This window comes from Perna viridis, chromosome 9 (genome assembly GCF_037379345.1).
Source record: "Perna viridis isolate PV_CMFRI_1.1 ecotype Kerala chromosome 9, ASM3737934v1, whole genome shotgun sequence".
Lineage (NCBI taxonomy): Eukaryota > Metazoa > Mollusca > Bivalvia > Mytilida > Mytilidae > Perna > Perna viridis.
This window is the reverse complement of record NC_142453.1, coordinates 3,893,333-3,911,056: the sequence shown is the minus strand read 5'-3', so window position 1 is coordinate 3,911,056 and position 17,724 is coordinate 3,893,333. Positions and strand designations below refer to the sequence as shown.

General features: G+C 31.2%; 1 protein-coding gene and 1 long non-coding RNA gene across 5 annotated transcripts; one reads left to right on the top strand and one right to left on the bottom strand.

Moving 5' to 3' along the window:
- Positions 1 to 2,745: 2,745 nt before the first annotated feature.
- Positions 2,746 to 14,434, bottom strand: LOC148606169 (sin3 histone deacetylase corepressor complex component SDS3-like). Of its 4 annotated transcripts, none has more exons than XR_015915248.1 (10): positions 14,300 to 14,410; positions 11,211 to 11,335; positions 7,996 to 8,062; positions 7,535 to 7,682; positions 6,752 to 6,811; positions 6,050 to 6,149; positions 5,623 to 5,733; positions 4,531 to 4,702; positions 3,413 to 4,128; positions 2,746 to 2,912 (listed from the first exon to the last, which is right to left on the bottom strand). XR_015915248.1 is itself a non-coding variant. In XM_088545539.1 (10 exons), the coding sequence occupies exons 2-10, from the start codon at positions 11,323 to 11,325 to the stop codon at positions 2,817 to 2,819; spliced, it is 954 nt and encodes a 317-aa protein (XP_088401665.1). In that variant the 5' UTR covers positions 11,326 to 11,335; positions 14,300 to 14,410; the 3' UTR covers positions 2,746 to 2,816. The 4 variants fall into 4 exon arrangements, 3 of the variants coding, with proteins under 3 accessions (XP_088401665.1, XP_088401666.1, XP_088401667.1); XM_088545539.1 differs by having other exon boundaries at positions 3,413 to 3,497; XM_088545540.1 differs by lacking the exon at positions 11,211 to 11,335 and having other exon boundaries at positions 3,413 to 3,497; positions 14,300 to 14,434.
- LOC148606168 (uncharacterized) lies at positions 10,655 to 16,359 on the top strand. The gene is made up of 4 exons (XR_015915249.1): positions 10,655 to 10,793; positions 14,600 to 14,808; positions 15,603 to 15,708; positions 16,214 to 16,359. It is a non-coding gene; the product is annotated as an uncharacterized LOC148606168 (long non-coding RNA).
- Positions 16,360 to 17,724: the final 1,365 nt, after the last annotated feature.

Here is a 17,724-nt window from a genome sequence, read left to right as displayed (position 1 = left end):
TTTTATTTTTGTTTGACATCATGTTTCCAAATGTTAAACATTATCTTACCTGCTTTATAATTGCCTTTTTCTATACATTTTTTGTGGGAGATTCCAAAAGCTAAAGGGATCTGGAGTTTGATGGTATTTGGCAACTCAGAGAAATGTAGTCAATCATGTTTGTTTTACTTACATGCAATACCAAAGACTAATTTGTGAGGTGCTAATTTTGGCAAAATTAAGCAGTCAGGCAAAAAAACAATAATAATAAATTCTGTAAAATATTTACTTATGACTTTTAAGAACTTATGCACCACTTAGCATTTGACAAAATTAGAAACGCCAAAATATTTCATATACCATTTTGCCTCAAACTGCTTCATTTTACACCTGCCAAAATAACCTACCATTCTGTATAACAAGGCTTCCATAGTCCTTGGTTATAAAACTAACAATTAAAACTTGTATTATTATTTTTACTGATTGACTAAGAATTGTAAGACTGGTTTTACAGCGCATAGTAACATGAGCTGAAAATTTGTTTTTAATTTTAACTTACAGGTCATCAGTAATAAAAGTCCAATTTTTTCCAATCATTCTGAAATATATACAGTATTTTACTCTTTAAAGTATAATTTTGTAGTACAAGTATATACAAAAAAACTAACTGAATCATTTGTTTAGTAACTTTAGTGGCGGATCGAAGGGGGGCCCCACCCCCCCTTAGAAAATTGCATTTTTTTAAAATTGTTCATGATACCCTCAGAATGCAGAATTTGAGGTTTAATATTTCAAAATTTTCCAACCCTCCTAGCAAATTAGATCACTTCGTGATCCTCATCAGTGATCTTGTCAAGAAATTTTATTTGGGGCCCCCCTTTACCTAAAACTCTGGATCCGCCACTGAACTTATGTGTTCATGTAACAGCAAATCAATTTGAGGATTGTCAGAAAATTTGTGTTAATATTGCATTGTTTTCTCTCAATGAAGAGAATAAGTTTAAGAACTAGTAAATAATGTTCTTATATTTTACTATTATTTTGAAGGAAAAATAGGACCCCATCTGTAAATGTCATGATTTACAACTTTGTTGACTAAACACTTGCTTACTCATCTAAGTATATTACAGGATTCTAATATGATGTGCTTCAATGACCACAGCCAAGGTAAGAAAGTGATATACACATGACCAACATTTCGTGCAAATCATGGGCTGTGTTTATTAAAAAATATGAAGAATCTAGTCCTATTAGAAATGAAGTAAATCACAGAAACTCCTTTTCCCTTTCACTTGGGATAAAACAATGTGACATAAACAGCTAGCCCGTGGTAAAACAATGATAAAATGGAGTTTCTGTGATATACTTCTTAATTAGAAGACTAAACACATGGAGAATTTAATTTTTTATGATGTTTAATTGTATTTAATAATACAAATGTATTATCTTTAATAAATGACTATCCTATGCCATGCTGTGAAGTCTTCTATTTTCTCAAACCACTTTAGCAACTGGTATTCTTTTGCAAAATTCCATATTTAGCATATGACACATATATTCAGAAATTCATATCTCATAAGACTATGTAAGATTTGTGGAAGGTTTTTGGTTAACATTACTACATTTTCTGTGAAAAATACTTATCAATTTTTTTACATAAAACATTTGCTTTAACTTAGAAATCAGCCATACGAGACAGTGTCAATGAGGGAGAATCTCACACATGAAATGTTTCAAAGGTTAAGTTTGGATAAACTAACAAATAGATGGACAGAGCACCATATGAGGGTTATAATTATCCCAAGTTATATACATCTATGATTTCATTTTCTTCCATTTCCTTGAATAGAAGGTACTGTAAATTCAGAAAAAAATGGGAAATCCTATTGTGTTTTAATTGTAATAACCTGAACTTGTATTATGGAAACTTCTACAGTACCTAAGCTTTTTCCCTGATACTGCAAAAAAAAAAAATCAAATTTTACTTTGGTCCAAAATTAAAAAATCTAAATTAACTAGAGGTTCTAAATGGCCTGAATCGCTCACCTGGCTTGATAAGCAACATTCTATTTTTGTAAAAGCAGCCATTTTTTTCTTGGATAAAAATGCCATATGCTCATACCTAAGGAATAATCGTATCAATTTTCATTGAATTCTGTCCAGTAGTTTCTGAAATAGCAGAAAGATGTGCAAAACAATAGCTCCAACACAGCTTAAAAGATTATCAAGAAATTTTACCACAGATAGCTCTGAACATACTGCACACTTTTAACTAATGTCTGATCAGAATTTTGCTCAACCAAATGGTTTTGGTGATACAAGCAGAAAACTTCTGTCTGACTCCTATTTTTATTTTTATTAACAGACGGAATGTTTTTCAACGAATAAAAAATCCCAACATCAGTTCTATGCAGGATACCCTAAGGAACATTCATACCAAGTTTGATTCCAATTAGTCTTGTAGAGTCAAGGACAATATCTACATGGCTTTAACAGATTTACATGAAAATTTGACATCAAATAGATCTAATCACACTGAACACTTACCCCAGTCAGAATTTTGCTTAACTTGTTTTGGAGATGGAGGCAAAAAATTGCTGTCTAACCTCTATGTTCTATAATTAGTAATAGCAGCCATGTTGACAGATAAAAAATCCCCACAACAATTCTATGAAGAATATCCTAAGAAACATTCATACCAAGTTTGGTTGTAATTTGTCCAGTAGTATCACAGGAGAAGAGTTTTGAAAAATTAAGAAGTAAATATAAAGTTTGATGATGTACATTTAATTTATAAAATGATGAATATAAAACGAGATTCTACAATGAGATAATTATTATGTTTGTCGACGTCGTAAAATATATCGTCCTTTTAATAACTGTGATAAGTAAATCTTCATCTTTGAACTGTCAGACAACTTTCTAACATATATCTGGAACAAAAAGAAAAATAAACTCTTACAATTCAATACTTAACTAAAGAAATAACATGAATTTTGAAAACCTACATGTAAATTGATTGATTGTGGTTTAATATCTCAAGGCAGATATTTCAAGCATTTCTGGACAAGAACATTTTATCAAATGAATGCATCCTGCTTTATACTTATCTTACAAGCAGAGTTGATTTTTAATGTGCTAGCTCACAGAAGCAACCGCTCTCACTCTTTTGACAAAGAAGCAGTGACTATTAAATTTAAGTCCTTGGTGTGACTCAGCCAAAAATCAGACCAACGCTATTCCATACTCATCTGTACAAAAAAATGTACAACTTCTTTTTCTAACCATTTTTATCTGAATTATATTAAGAATAATGAAATTATCATTGCCAAATATCTTTTCTTTTTCATCTCAATGTATATACCCTGTGAGTTTTAAATTCAAATCTTCCCTGTGATTTCCTTACAATCACATTAATGACATCCTAACTTACCTCCTGAGTACCAATGGCTGTGATGACTGCATTGACTTTTCCTACATCTTTACCTTCTATAAATACAGGCTGGTTTCTGTGATACCTATAATTAACAAATAGTTTGCAGTTTATCCTTGTACATGCAAATCTAGTCATATACACAGGCTTTATAGAATAGGTTCATTCACATTTCTTCAACATTTTAATTTTTTCATTTTTTTTATATTGGAAAGGTACATGTATACTTCAAATCTTCCCTTTTTGGTAAAAGTTCTGGTATATTTCAAATCTTCCCTTTTTTTGGTAAAGTACTAGTATATTTCAAATCTTCCCTTTCTTGGTAAAGTACTGGTATATTTAAAATCTTCCTTTTTGAGGGCCTCCATAATCCCAAACCTGTTATTTAACCTTGTCTTAATGTAACTATTAAATGTGGGAGAGCTGTTCACACACCATAGGAACATCACAAGAGTAACATGATTTTCACAGAAAATTCATCTGAATGGCACGATTCAGATAAATTTCACAAGAACAATTTTTTTTGCCCAATTCTGGTGAAATTGGTGAAAATAATGTTAAATAATATCACCTGTGTATGATGCAGTGGAACTGGCCTCAACCAATTCCTGAATAAACTTAACCAGACTTCTTAAGTCCCTCCATATAAATTGTAATCAATTTTAAACCTGTACTCACAGAACACTTGCTCAACGCAATTTTAAAAAATCTTTCTTCTGAAATAAGTTTAGTTCTAACAGGTTATACCGTAAATATTCAATACTACATGAGTTTTGAAGTAGTTAGTGTGATTTGGTTTCAGTTCCAAGGAATTTCATTTATCCAATATATTAATTCAATTAACTGCTTTCACATTAACTTGTCTTTGTTCCTTTCCGTTCAATTGTGTATTTTGTGATTGCCTTATGAGCATTGGTATTGTACAATTATATTAGCTGACGAATATAAGTTTGCTGTCTTTTTTACATTCAAGGGTAATTCAAGTTCTCTTATCATTGTTTTTAATCTGAATTTGTATACGTTTTCATGTTTATTTTATGGAATCATGAAAATTCCTCCTTTCTAAGTCTATGCTTTAAATTCTGTGGATATTTCTCTCCATTGAAAGGTGTACTAACCATCTCTTATCATAAAACAACCGTCCATCCTCAATCTTCAGCTCAGAACAATTCTCAACAGGACTAGGGGGTGATGTTGTGATTTTTTTTGTCAGTGGCTTCCCACTGACTTTGTTTATAATTCTCAGATCATCTATAATATCTTGGTCGTCCAGGTAGAAGTCAATCTGAAGTAATCTGGTGAAGGAAATTCCAATAGTATGTTGTCTGCATAATGGATCACTTTGATGGGTGTCAAATTTTCTTATCACTAAATGTGAACTAGCAACTCAAAAATGTACAAGGCATAATTTTTTTTAAAAATTAATCGAATTTTCCCAAAATGCTTTCTACGAAGTTTCCCATTTATTCTTGTGGGCCAATAGTGGTACGTGTTTTATATTTTTGATTGAACAATTGGAACTATAAAAATGCACATCAATGGCCCAGGACTTCTTTCTTTGAAGTAAGTATGGCTTTGAAGGTATATGCTAGATTGAGACGTACATGTTCTTGAATGATGCAAACAAATATTTGGAACACTGAAGTAAAAGTTCAAGAAAAAAAAACAATCTAATCAAAAAATTTGGAAAAATATCTTCAGGGTTAATTTTTTTTAGCACAAGCCATTAGTAAGTCTGAACTATATTTCATTGCCCCCCCCCCAAAAAATTTTTTTTTAAAATTGCTGTTATAATAACCCTTTGCCTAGTCAACAAAGGAAATTAAAGTCTGATAAAGATTTTCGCTGTTTATCAATAACATGCACATTTCTTACTTTAATGACAAGTCTATAATAAATTATGATTCATAATCAGTTTTCAGCACTGTCCTGTAGCAATATCAGCATGGTTTCTCATACTAGGAATCAATTTTTATCTTGTATTTTTTGTTCTAGTTAATGACATCTACATATTGTACTTTGAAGTTATTACTCCCTAATGTCACAAACTGACAAAAGAGTGTACCAAATATTGAAAAATCTTCAAGTCTGTAAAGCTTCTGAATAACAAATTTGACAAGTCTGCAGTTAATTTTACAGGCCCAGATAGTAACAGTTTTGGTTCATTTTATTCATGCTACAAGTGATGCGACAATTCTAAAAAAGGATATTAGGTGAAGCCTTCCGCCTTTTCTCAGGTAATGGCATTGGGTCATTAGGTCGCCGTCTCAATCTCCTTGTAGATGGTGCTTTAGACTCTAAAGTGTCTGAGAGTAAAAAGCCTAAAAAATAAAATCATGAATATAAAATCTATAAAGTTCTGTATCTTAGACTATAATTTCATTGCTGTAAGACATTTTTTAAGGTGAAATTCTAATCAATTTATGCTCAAAATTCTGGATTCAGTTATTTTGTTCTTATTCTTTGCAAGATTAGTGGATATGGGAGAGCAATGGCTAAAACATTTCAGGATTTTTTATTCCCACAAACCAGACATGTCCCAATGGATTCTACACATATGTCCCTAGACAATTTTGAAGGCATTTGTAAAATTCATGATGAGGGCAGTATGGTGCTTTAAAATGAAGGCAAACTTACTACTCCCAGTTAACTCGAGAGAATTTCTCTCATTCTCTATAATCCTGGCTTTATCTTCATACTCAGCAATCAGACTTTCTTTCAGTTCTATCTTTTTCTCCTGATAAAAATTACACACTTCACATAAGACACTTTTTTGCATTTTACAGTTCTCAGATTTTTATAAAATAGAAATCTTTAAGAATGAGAAATCATTTTCAACTTTAAACACACTTCTGAAAAAAAAATGTGCATCAATGTTTACAGTGTAGAGTCAATTTGTTTTGTTTTTGCCAAGTCTTTATTTATAAATTTATACAACCATTAAAAAAATTGATTTACAGCAGAAGTCATAATTCAGGAACATTTTTTAGTTTAACTAATGGTCAAGGAGTAGTCCTCACCAACAACTAATTCTAGCCAACCATTTTTTTGGTCCTCTCCTGTGAAACAAGTCCATGCCCACAATTTAAGGAAAAACATCTAACAGATTGCTGATAATTTGCTTTCAAAAATGAGCTATCATACAACAATTACTACTTAAGAATAAAATTTGTGTGAGCAGATTGGCAAGAATTCCTTTAATCTTTAAAATGGCAAGATCTACTCTCTGATCAATAAACCTAAAACTCCACAAAAAGTTGTAAAATAATGCAAAAGTGAAGTTACACCCAATCATAAAAAATATTACAAATATCACAAAATTATGTAAAATTTACATACCTCAAAATCCTTGGCTGTTGCCTTTTTCTCCTTGTGATACTCCCTTTCTACAACTTCCAGCTAATAAAATAAATTAACATGTGAACCAAAATAGATATACATTTAAATAAAGCACCTAACATTCAAATAAAATTGCAATGAAATCCACAGAATGATAAAGGTGGACCTGTACTTGCACAGAGTAAGAAATTCACTCAAATTCTAGCCAGTCCTGAATACAATTTTTTCAATATATTTACCATAAAACTATATAGATTTTTGCTAAAATTAGCCAGCCCTGCCCAAAAATAGCCAGTCTGGGGCTGGCAGGCAGGCTACTATTTCGATGTCTGACTTGCAATGTACAATGAATGAATACTAACACTGATTTCACTATCTGTAAAATCTTTATGGAAAGATTTATTTTGTTGTTCAATGAGACTGCCAGTACTTTTTTTATTTTACCAGAAGTGAAAATGTTTTACAGAATACATCTCAAATATTACATGTATGTCCTGAATTGCAACAGCCTTGTAACAAACAAATTAAAAGAATTCTTATAATGAAATAAGAACATATTTGTAACCCTATAATCTCAAAAATCTCTTCAAATTCACTGAACCAAAAAAAAAAAATTCATAATACCTCAAAAATCTCCAAATTTCTTTGAACCATAAAATTAAGCAAAATTTATACCTCAAAATCCCTCCAAAATGCATTGAACCATAAAATTCAGTAATATGTGTCCCTCAAAATCTCCCCATTCAAATTTCATTGAGCCATTAAATTCAGTAATATTTGTACCTCAAAATCCCTCCAAATTTCATTGAGCCTAATTCTCTCCTTGTACTGTTGTTCTATCTTACGTCTCTTCTTTATATACTCTGGTAATGTTCCATCTTGAAGTTGTTGTAACTGTTTCTTCAGATGTGCTAACTTATCCTGGTACATCCTTAAAGAATAGAAGTAAAACTGAAGTCATGTTTCAAGTTTTGTGGCAACCTAGCCAAGTCTGTTTTTTAGGGAGATAACCCTTTTTTCTGTCAATACAAATACACACAACTTTAACCTCAAATATCATAAATTAGAATGTTTCATATGAAAAAAATCTTGATCCATTCCATTGATAAAATACGTAAAGCTAACAATACCATTAGCTAACATACATGTAAACGTATTATTGAATGAATCATTTTCTTAAAATTTGCATGATTCTTACAAAGACTGTTACTTAACCAGACAGTCTAGCTATAAACAAAACATACTGTTCTTTAATTTCAGTATATTCCGTTTCCTGTTTGGCCATGTCTGTTTCACTAGCATCTTCAGTATCTAAAAGATAAATAGATAAATTGTATCATCTCTAACATCAAAATTCCAACGTCACACCAAAAATAGACTCAGGTGACATTGTTTCCCTTAAATTAACGGTACCTCAAAAAATAAGGCTGTTTTCCTAATGACAATTTCCTAATTTGTCTACAAAATGACTAAAAGATAATCCCAATCCAGATAAACTATTTTCCAGTTAGTAGTTATAGTGTAGGATATGGTGTTTCTACCCAAAATTACACTGGTTAAATGTTTATGACTTTTCTTTTTACTAGCTCCATAAAAATTAATGACTTGAATTACACTTTAAAGGAATTATGTAGTTATTCCTAATTTCCCAATGAAGTGGATACCTCACATATTTATTTAGTTTAAATTTCTTCAAGTTTATTTAGTGTTTTACTTTGATAAAAGAAGCAAAATATACAACTTTCAAGAAATTTTAAAGACATGTTTCATGTGAAATGAACATATACCGGGTAGTAGCTTCATCAACAATACTTTTGATTACTAAGATGCTTTGGGTTTGATGTAAGAATGTCACAAAGTAATTTATTTTGCTGATTTTTAGAGGGTTATATCCTTTAGATGTTATGAAGGTTGAGCCATGAGGTAGTTTTGAAATAGATCAACAATATCACTGAGTCTACTTTATCTACTTGCAGACAACAGAAGCCACAAAAAAAAATTGAATATGATTAAATGTGCCCTTAAATATTGATACACAAAACAATACCAAAGCATCAAAATAGATGGACGAGTCAGAAACATCCATATCCAAGTTCATAGTCAAAAACAGGAAACAAAAGGACAAATCAGAGCCATCCATATCCAAGTCCATAGCCAAAAACAGGAAACAGAAGGACAAATCAGTCATCCATATCCATGTTCATAGACAAAAACAGGAAACAGAAGGACAAATCAGACATCCATATCCAAGTTCATAGCCAAAAAACAGGAAACAAAAGGACAAATCAAGAGTCATCCATATCCAAGTTCATAGCCAAAAACAGGAAACAGAAGGACAAATCAGAGACATCCATATCCAAGTTCATAGCCAAAAACAGGAAACAGAAGGACATATCAGAGTCATCCATATCCAAGTTCATAGCCAAAAACAGGAAACAGAAGGACAAATCAGAGACAACATATCCAAGTTCATAGCCAAAAACAGGAAAACAGGAAACAATTTACATACACAATGTAGACAACAGAATGAAATATCACTTCATTAGAGAACTGAAGATGAGGAAAACATTAGTTCAGTTATTCATAATAATATTCTTTTTCTCATCTTGAATAAAAATAACTACAATGGTATCTGTTTACCATCCAGCCTGAGACAAACACAACTTCATAAGGGACATCCAGGTTGAATATGAGGGAAATGGATAGTTTAGCCAAAGAAACAAGCTTAAAAAGTATGGCATTAATGAACATTATATGATATATGTTATGGTGAAAATACGGGGATGACAAAATTTTCAAAATGGTCTTACTCAAAGACTACATTTTGGATTTTGCTAAAAAAAAAAAATGAAACCCTCAGGAGACAGACAAACTGATGGACACCCAACCTTTTGGTCAGCATCACAATAAAGAGTACTGGTAGTAAACAAACAGTAAACAAGAGAATATTTCAATACTTAACAGTGTATCAAGCTTTGTACCTAGAGCAAAAAAAAAAACAAGAGACTAACTTGAAAAAATAATACATTTGAAGCAACTTAAGAATATTTTATTACTAAACAACAATGCTTCAAGCTTTGTAGATCAAAATTTGATCTTTATTTAAAAGTTTGAACAAATACCATTCCTGTATGTTATTAATATGACATGTGAAACAATGATTCTTACTGAAAACAATAGGAAGAATTTTGTACTGAGATGACACGTCACATGAGCTCATTATGGACCTTTACATTGTCAATTGTAAAATCATGCAAGACGATATACAGTTTTTCAATTAAACAACTGTACAAAATAAAAAGAATCACTAAGTGTATACCATTAAAGAAGTTACAGCATTAAAAAATCATGTAAATTACCAATATTCATTATAACCTTAGCACAAAAAACTGCTTCATCAACAGTTTTAATTTCCTCATACAAGACCAGTATACACTGGAACTTATGGTTATTGTCAATGAAAAAAAAAATGAAATTTTTGTCCTTCCTTTTAAAACAAAAAATCAATTTAATGACAAAGGCTAATTCCTACTTACAATCTTCGTGATCAGAATCACATTTATACATTTTAAACCCCTCTGTGCACGTTACATATCAAAATCATATGATTCTATATCAAGTTCAAGGATTTTATCTAATATATCCTGTTGCATATATTCTAATTTTATCATGTAAACAAATAAATATCAGATTTCATTTAAACAATTACAAATAATTATGTCCAAACATGTTTTTATGTTTTACAATAAGTAATTCATACATGTCTATAACTGCCCTTTATCAATTATAATTAGTGTAATCTAAAAATGCTGACAAATGTAAAAATAGTTCAGTGCATGTACCTGTCTTATTACTCATCACTGAAATGGGAAATCCCCTCAAGAAAGATAACTCTAATTTATAATACATTTGTTGTATTTCAATACATGTTGTTATACATGTATATGCCATATGGAAACAAACTTGTTAAGAAAATGGAATAAAACTTCCTGTAAATTCAAGAATTCTTCTCATGCCTTATGAAAATAACATACAAGTGCAGGTAATAAACCATTTTATTCAATATAAAACTTTAAGATACCTGTTACATTTACTTGTATATTTTGATTGCCTCTTTTCCACATAGTGTTATTTACCAAGTTGCTTGTAATACGATTATAGAATATGTAAAACTTATTTTTACACCAAATTAAAAATCATTTCATTGAATTCCATTTAAAAAGCAAAGAAAGTAGATGATTCTTTATAATTTCTCAGAATGGGACATAAATACAACATATAAAAAAAATGAAAAGTTGAAAGTCATGTTAAATAGTCAGAACTTAAAGAAATGAAAACATTTAAAAATATTAGAAATGCACTTAGTCCAGATAATACTTCACAACTGATGCAGAACAAGTTGTTTGGAGGGCCTAAGGTGCTTAAACTAAAGATACCATTGACATAACTTTGAACATACCAATTTCTATAGAACACTGAACTTTCTGCTGCATCAATATAATGTATTCGCATATGTACAAGCCAAGATAAAACTTCCGGAGCCCTACTAAAGAGTCTGTAAGTTGATGCTTCATCAAAGGAGGACTGTGTTTAAGAACAATATACAGTGTATTAGAGAAAATGTTATTTCACCCTCGATGTCGCAGTTAATAACAAAAAATGTTTGTTACTCATTAACTGAACAATGAGCAAAAATGATGGTTCATCATTCATGTATAGGACTCAACTTCTAATTTGATTTCACATCATCTACATGTTTTCAGTTACATGTAACTCGGTTTTTTTTCCAGGATTTTGAGAGCTTTAGTCACTTTCATAAAAAGATGGGGACAAATTGAATGGTGTATTGCTAAAAGTAGTATTTGCATTGGACATACATTTATATAATAAAGCTCGTTACTTTTTTCAACCACCCTGCAAGCATATCTTTTCAAAACAACTTCTTCAGCTCTAATTAAAACAAGAAATTCCCTAGCCTTTCTTCACCAAACAGTTAACTTATCTTAATTCTTATTATTGGGTTACATGCACATTGTAGCAATGTGGAAAAGACATCCAGCAATCATGTGAGCATGTAATGGAAACTTCCAAAATTCTGTTAAATCAGATTTTAATTCATGATACTTTCATCATAGAAGTTCCACATAAACATGAAAGTCAACATGGTCAACACTTCAGGTTTTTTTTTATTTCAATGTAATTCTTTACAGTACTTCATTGCTCCATGCTTCAATTCTAGTGTCTAGAAAGGAGACATTAATTTGACATACAGTCAGTGTACATGTACATTGAACATATTTTCCCATTCATTGGTGCAAAATTAAATTTGGTTGAGATTTTATTTCACAATACATGTAAAAGTATCTTTTTTTTTAGAAACATGTACATTACATGTTTCAATAACTTACATGTAAATAGAAAAATAGGACTGGAAGTACATACAATGTTTACATTTTGAAAACGTCACATTGCAATCAATGCTTACTTTCATCCCAAACTCAGTTCCGCAGACAAACAATATTATAATGCCAAAATCAGAGGTATTAAAATGAACAAAAGCATTTGTGGTTCAAAACACATACAATGCATATATATTTACCATATTTTAATAATGATTCATATATTTTAACATTAAATTTATTTCCAATAAATATGAATAGTCAACATTCTCTGCTGACTAAGTACTGCTCATGCATGTGCCAACATTTATTTGCCTTTAGTGAAACCTGACACTGGTCAAATGCTGTGCTGTCTTTTAGGCAATACCTACTCCATTACAATTAACCACTCGGTATACTGAATTCTAGTCATAATGGCACTTGTTTAAAATAGCACTTGGTCAAAATGGCACCCATCATAAATGTATGTTTAATCATTTAATAACATAAAAATAAATCCTCTGATATATATAGTATTCTTCCTGGTATTTTTTGGAGGTTATTTATTTTGGATAGATATAAAATTGAAGTCTTTTTGCAAGACATACATGTAGCATGCATTAATTGTGATAAAATAATGTTTTATAATTTCACCTGAATAAATATAATTTTGTCCTTTCGTTTACAATATTTTGTTCACATATTTTATTATTTTCTTTGAATTGTTTGTAAAAATGGGAAAATATATACATGTAACACAATAAAAATACTTTGTGAAATTAAATGAAATACCAAAAAAAAAAAAAATGTGAAATTTATCATATATAAAAACTAGATTAAAATACGGAAGTACACATGTAAATATTACATTTATTACATTGTATATAATCTTATATAACTTATAAATGTTACAAAAGTAATGTGGATATCAGGACATATCAAGATGGTAATTGAAGTAGTGAAAGAGTAATCAAGGGACCCAAGGTTATAGTGGTATTCAAAAGAATGTAATCCAGGGACAAAGACCAGACATGGAAAACAGACATTCACAACAAAGAACATAAAGTAACTAAAATCATACATACAAAGTAACAAAAGACCAGGTGCACCGGTAGGATAAGCGTCCTCTGCTTTTCTAGAAACACCCACCGAGTTGCTCATAAAAAGTCAAGTCCGCGGTAGACAAACGAGGAAAGGAAAACCATGACCCGTTGAATACATCAGTTTTCATGGTGCTGATGGATACACCATAACAATCCACGAGTTCATGATGACGACCATAAAACTTCTGTAGTGATGACTTCAATCTTGTAGCAACATAACCCTGTTCCAGAAGCCTATTTGTTAGCGTTCTAGTGCAATACAAAAAGTCTGCGTAGTTTCATCAAGCTCTGGCATAATGTATGAATTGTGATATGAACACTCCATACGCAGGAGCCGAAGGGATGTTGCCACAGATGAAAGGAAAGTTAACAATTCTGAATGAAAAGTCATCACATTTGTTGTAAAGTTTGGTCAATAGCTTTCCTTTACCATCGATTTCTAAGTGTAGGTCAAGATATGAGGCTGACTTCACAGTGTCTGTAGTATCCTTTATCTCAAGTTCTTTTGGGTAGATGCAATGTATCAAATCCCCGAAAGTAGGATTGTTTAAAGATAATACGTCATCTATATAGCGGAAACTGAGATTGAAGGATCTAGCCAAATGATATTCTTTCTCTCTGATCAGATCAGCTATAAAGTCAAATAAGCTATAAATAATCTAATTAAATAATTATAATAATACCTGAGGATTCTTCAAGCTCAATTAAATTCCTTTCAAGAAATTTGTGAAACATGGAAATTGCCGGTAAATGCAAATAAAATAAAAGTCATGGTTTACCCATGCAGCATACAAAACACAGGTACAGTTTGTTTCTATTAATGGCCAGTTACTATGAAACAGGGGTATAATGGCACTTACCATATTTGATAGTAATCGGGCATTGATAGAAACAAGTGCCTGTGATGCAAAATATACAAATTATGCCTCATATCCTAAGCATGATAATGGCATTAACTGATTAATAAGGCTAATAACTAAATAAGGATGCATGTACCGTCAGAAATTTCGAACTGGGATCATATATGATGTAGTGCTTTTGTGCAAATTTAAGAGACTAATCATTACCTTCGTCTGTTGCATTAGCTTCAATATCATCGCCATCAAAGCTATCTACATCATCAAAATCAGAATTATTGCCATCCCGCGAGTCCATGGTTTGTTGATGTTCTGGCCACTTCCGGTAATTTACAAAAATAAATGATAATTTGTTTTCTCATCATGTCTGCTGAAATAATACTTTAGATTCAGATATCTGTTATCCTGAGCATTAAAATTAATAATTTTAAATTTAGTGTAAGTGATTTTGTTTAATTTTGCTCCATTAAGTTTTATACTTACGTGTTATTGTTTACATTGTTTTTGTAGTATTTCGACGTGGATTTATGAACTTCCGGTGTAAACATTTGCTAACAGCCTATGGAAACAGGAGTTCGGAATTCACGGACTTTTAAGTGACTTTTGAACTAAAATCAGACTTCCGAACGGTATTTTGTGAAAATCCATGCTGTCACATTTGGGGGTCGTCTGAATTTGAGTTTCGTGTACTCACATATGGACATATATTCCACCAAAAAGTAAGTGACACATTAAGGTGAATACAAATGAACCTAAAAGTCGTAGTTTGAGATAATTCCAAACCTTCTACAAAACACACCAAACTATTTAAAATTTTCTCCATTGTGTTTTTTTATCAGCAGCTTGCTTATGAACTTTGGCATATTTGTCGCTAAATTAATGTTTTATTTGGGTATATTTTTTCATTTAAATGAAACAGTCTATGATACAAACTTGTTGAACATGATGAGGGTAACACATACAAAACCTTACAAGAATCTGTTATTTGTGCATACAGTACCCCATATTTCATTTTTGAGAGCAAAAATAAATTCATGTACAAGGTCAAGGAAACTCCAGTGAAACAAGTATTGCTGAATAGTTGACCAAGAGCAATCAAAAGCAATATTTAATGTTCCAATGTATTGTACATGTAAGTCATATGAGAACATTTCATACATAACTTGATGTAAACTACATGAATTATATGATTTGGAAATTAATCTAAACGTTAACATATACATTTGTATGACCTTGTATATGACACAATTTTCAATTTTTTAAGAAGTTTATCGTGCTATTTTTTTTTTACTTTTTTAATAGATCCATAAATACAAGCTGTTGACTTACATTGTATATCAGTAACTAAGGATAAGGAACTAGTTTTATCAGTCATCAGATTTCTTTTGCACAGTATGTTGTCATGAACATGTACAATTATACCATAGTCATCACAGTATGATAAAAGTCTATCCATGTTGATTTTCAGTATCTCTTTCCATATTAAAAGGAAATATGTTTTGATATTTTCCAGAAAATTTTGGATGCAGCCGTCATGTTCACCTACCAATGATACAAGTTACCAGACAAGTCATACATAACAGGAAGCTCTGTTCAAATGAAGTATGATAATAGATTGTGTAGGTATTTGAGGTTCTGTATACAATATTTTTATGCCTTTTTTTTTGAAAAAAAAATTAATATTGATTTGGGGTGTTCCAAAGGTAGGAACCACCTCTTTTGTTGGGAAATGTTGGAAGTGATGTGGAAAATTTTTGCAAAAATGAGGAAATTAATAGCTTGGACCCCCACTTTCAAAGTCTTTTGATTGTTCACTAGAAACTCTCATTAGTCAATTTATTTTAGAAATGTATTTGTATTAATGTGTAATGTAGATAGATCCCATATGTGTTTATCACTTAAAATGTAGCACTACAGTTCCCATGACACTTAAATGAAGGTTGTAACATAGACATAATATTTTAGCATAATGGGATGTTTTGTTTGAAGAAAAAAAAACATCCAATGAGCCATATAATGTAGGGTTTACTAAAATAGAGGTCTACTTCAATACAGGATTCATGAATCACAATAACTTTGAATTTGAGTATTATGTATATTTATTACTGGTTTTTATACTTCCAGGTCATCCATGGCATATATCATATGACTGAAAAGAATTCATACATGTCTAATTTAGATGATCTTCAATGCTGTTCAAATCTCTGCTTGCACTGTAATGAAAGCTGATATGAAGCTGAAGTTTGAAAATAAATATTTTTAAAATCATATTTCTTATGCAAATGTACAAGGTTTAAATGTGTTGTGCTTCAAAGGTAAAAGTCAATTTCATACATGTATAAAATAACAGCCATGTATACTTCTTGACAGTACCATCCTGGAATACAACCTAGAATCCCTTGCACTGCAAGCTGTCACTCTATCAACTGAGCTAAAAAAATACTTCTTTGTTTTCTGTAGATTAGGTTGATTATGGTCTTTTGTAAATAGTTTTACTTTATTTGTTTTTGGGCCTTTTTATAGATTGCTTAATGGTATGTGGTTTGCCCATTATTGATATCCATGTGGTGATTTCACTTGTAGAAGGCTTAATCGTTACTTGCTTTGTTTTTTGAATGACTATCTCATTGGCAAACATAAATGGTACATGTATTTAAGTTTTCTACTTATGACTAGTGAGTGCTAAATCTTTCACTACTTCTCGAACAAGTAATTTTGTGTAACAACTATTTGGCTAAGCAACTGTTGATTCTGTGAGGTAGCACTATGAAACTGCCTCAAAATGTCATAATAGTAGAGTAGTATAAAGCAGGATCGTTTCATACAGTAAAACATTCTTGTCCTGAAATGCAAGAAATAATTGCAATATGCATTGAAACCGCAACCAATCAATGAAAAAAAACAAGTTCCATGGGTAAATAGAATAAAATATAAACATTCACAGACATTAAACATTTTGAAAAAGAAGGATTTATTGTTGAATTTTGAGCTAATCATAATCATGCCATGTACTTGCACCTATAATTTACATTGAATTGATCTGAATTCATGATTTCCTTGTATAAACTCTACAAGACTGGTAAATTGTGATTTTTTTTTTTTGTTCACAAGTTAAGAGAGATGTTGAGGTGAGGATAATCATACCATAAGCTCATGATGCACCTGTTTAATAGGACATCTTATCGAATGATAATTATTAGTCAACTGTGCTGGTAACCTGTTCATTGATCAGAGGGGGGTTGCCACACCTCCTTTTCACCAGAAAATTAGTCATTTTCATGTGTAAAATTGACAAAACATGGAAAATAATGTGTTAGCATCACCATCACTTTGGCTTGCACCCCTCCTTTTCAAAGTGTCTGGAGCCATCCCTGTTCACTAACCTGTAAATAGCTTTCATCATATTTTGCTTTAACTGTCTAGCATGAAACAAGTTGCCTGTTTTGAAACTATTTTAATATTCTCCATAAAAGCAATAAAGAAATAAAAAAAAACAAAAAAAAAACAATACAATGCTTATGTAGCAAACCATGTTGTACTCCAGCAATCCTAAAGGTTGTCTGGCAAGCTATTTTCTGACTTGGTGCCATCCTGGGGTATAGAGGAACGGAATTCCAACCTCTTATGTTGTAGGA

What these genes read in the sequence shown, in the direction of transcription:
- LOC148606169 (XM_088545539.1), bottom strand. Translation starts at nt 11,325, where the DNA reads ATGAAGCATCAACTTACAGACTCTTTAGTAGGGCTCCGGAAGTTTTAT. An exon ending in TATACTGAAATTAAAGAACA is followed by an intron (nt 7,683 to 7,995) that starts GTATGTTTTGTT and finishes CTATTCTTTAAG; the next exon opens with GATGTACCAGGATAAGTTAG. An exon ending in CAACAGCCAAGGATTTTGAG is followed by an intron (nt 6,150 to 6,751) that starts GTATGTAAATTT and finishes AATTTTTATCAG; the next exon opens with GAGAAAAAGATAGAACTGAA.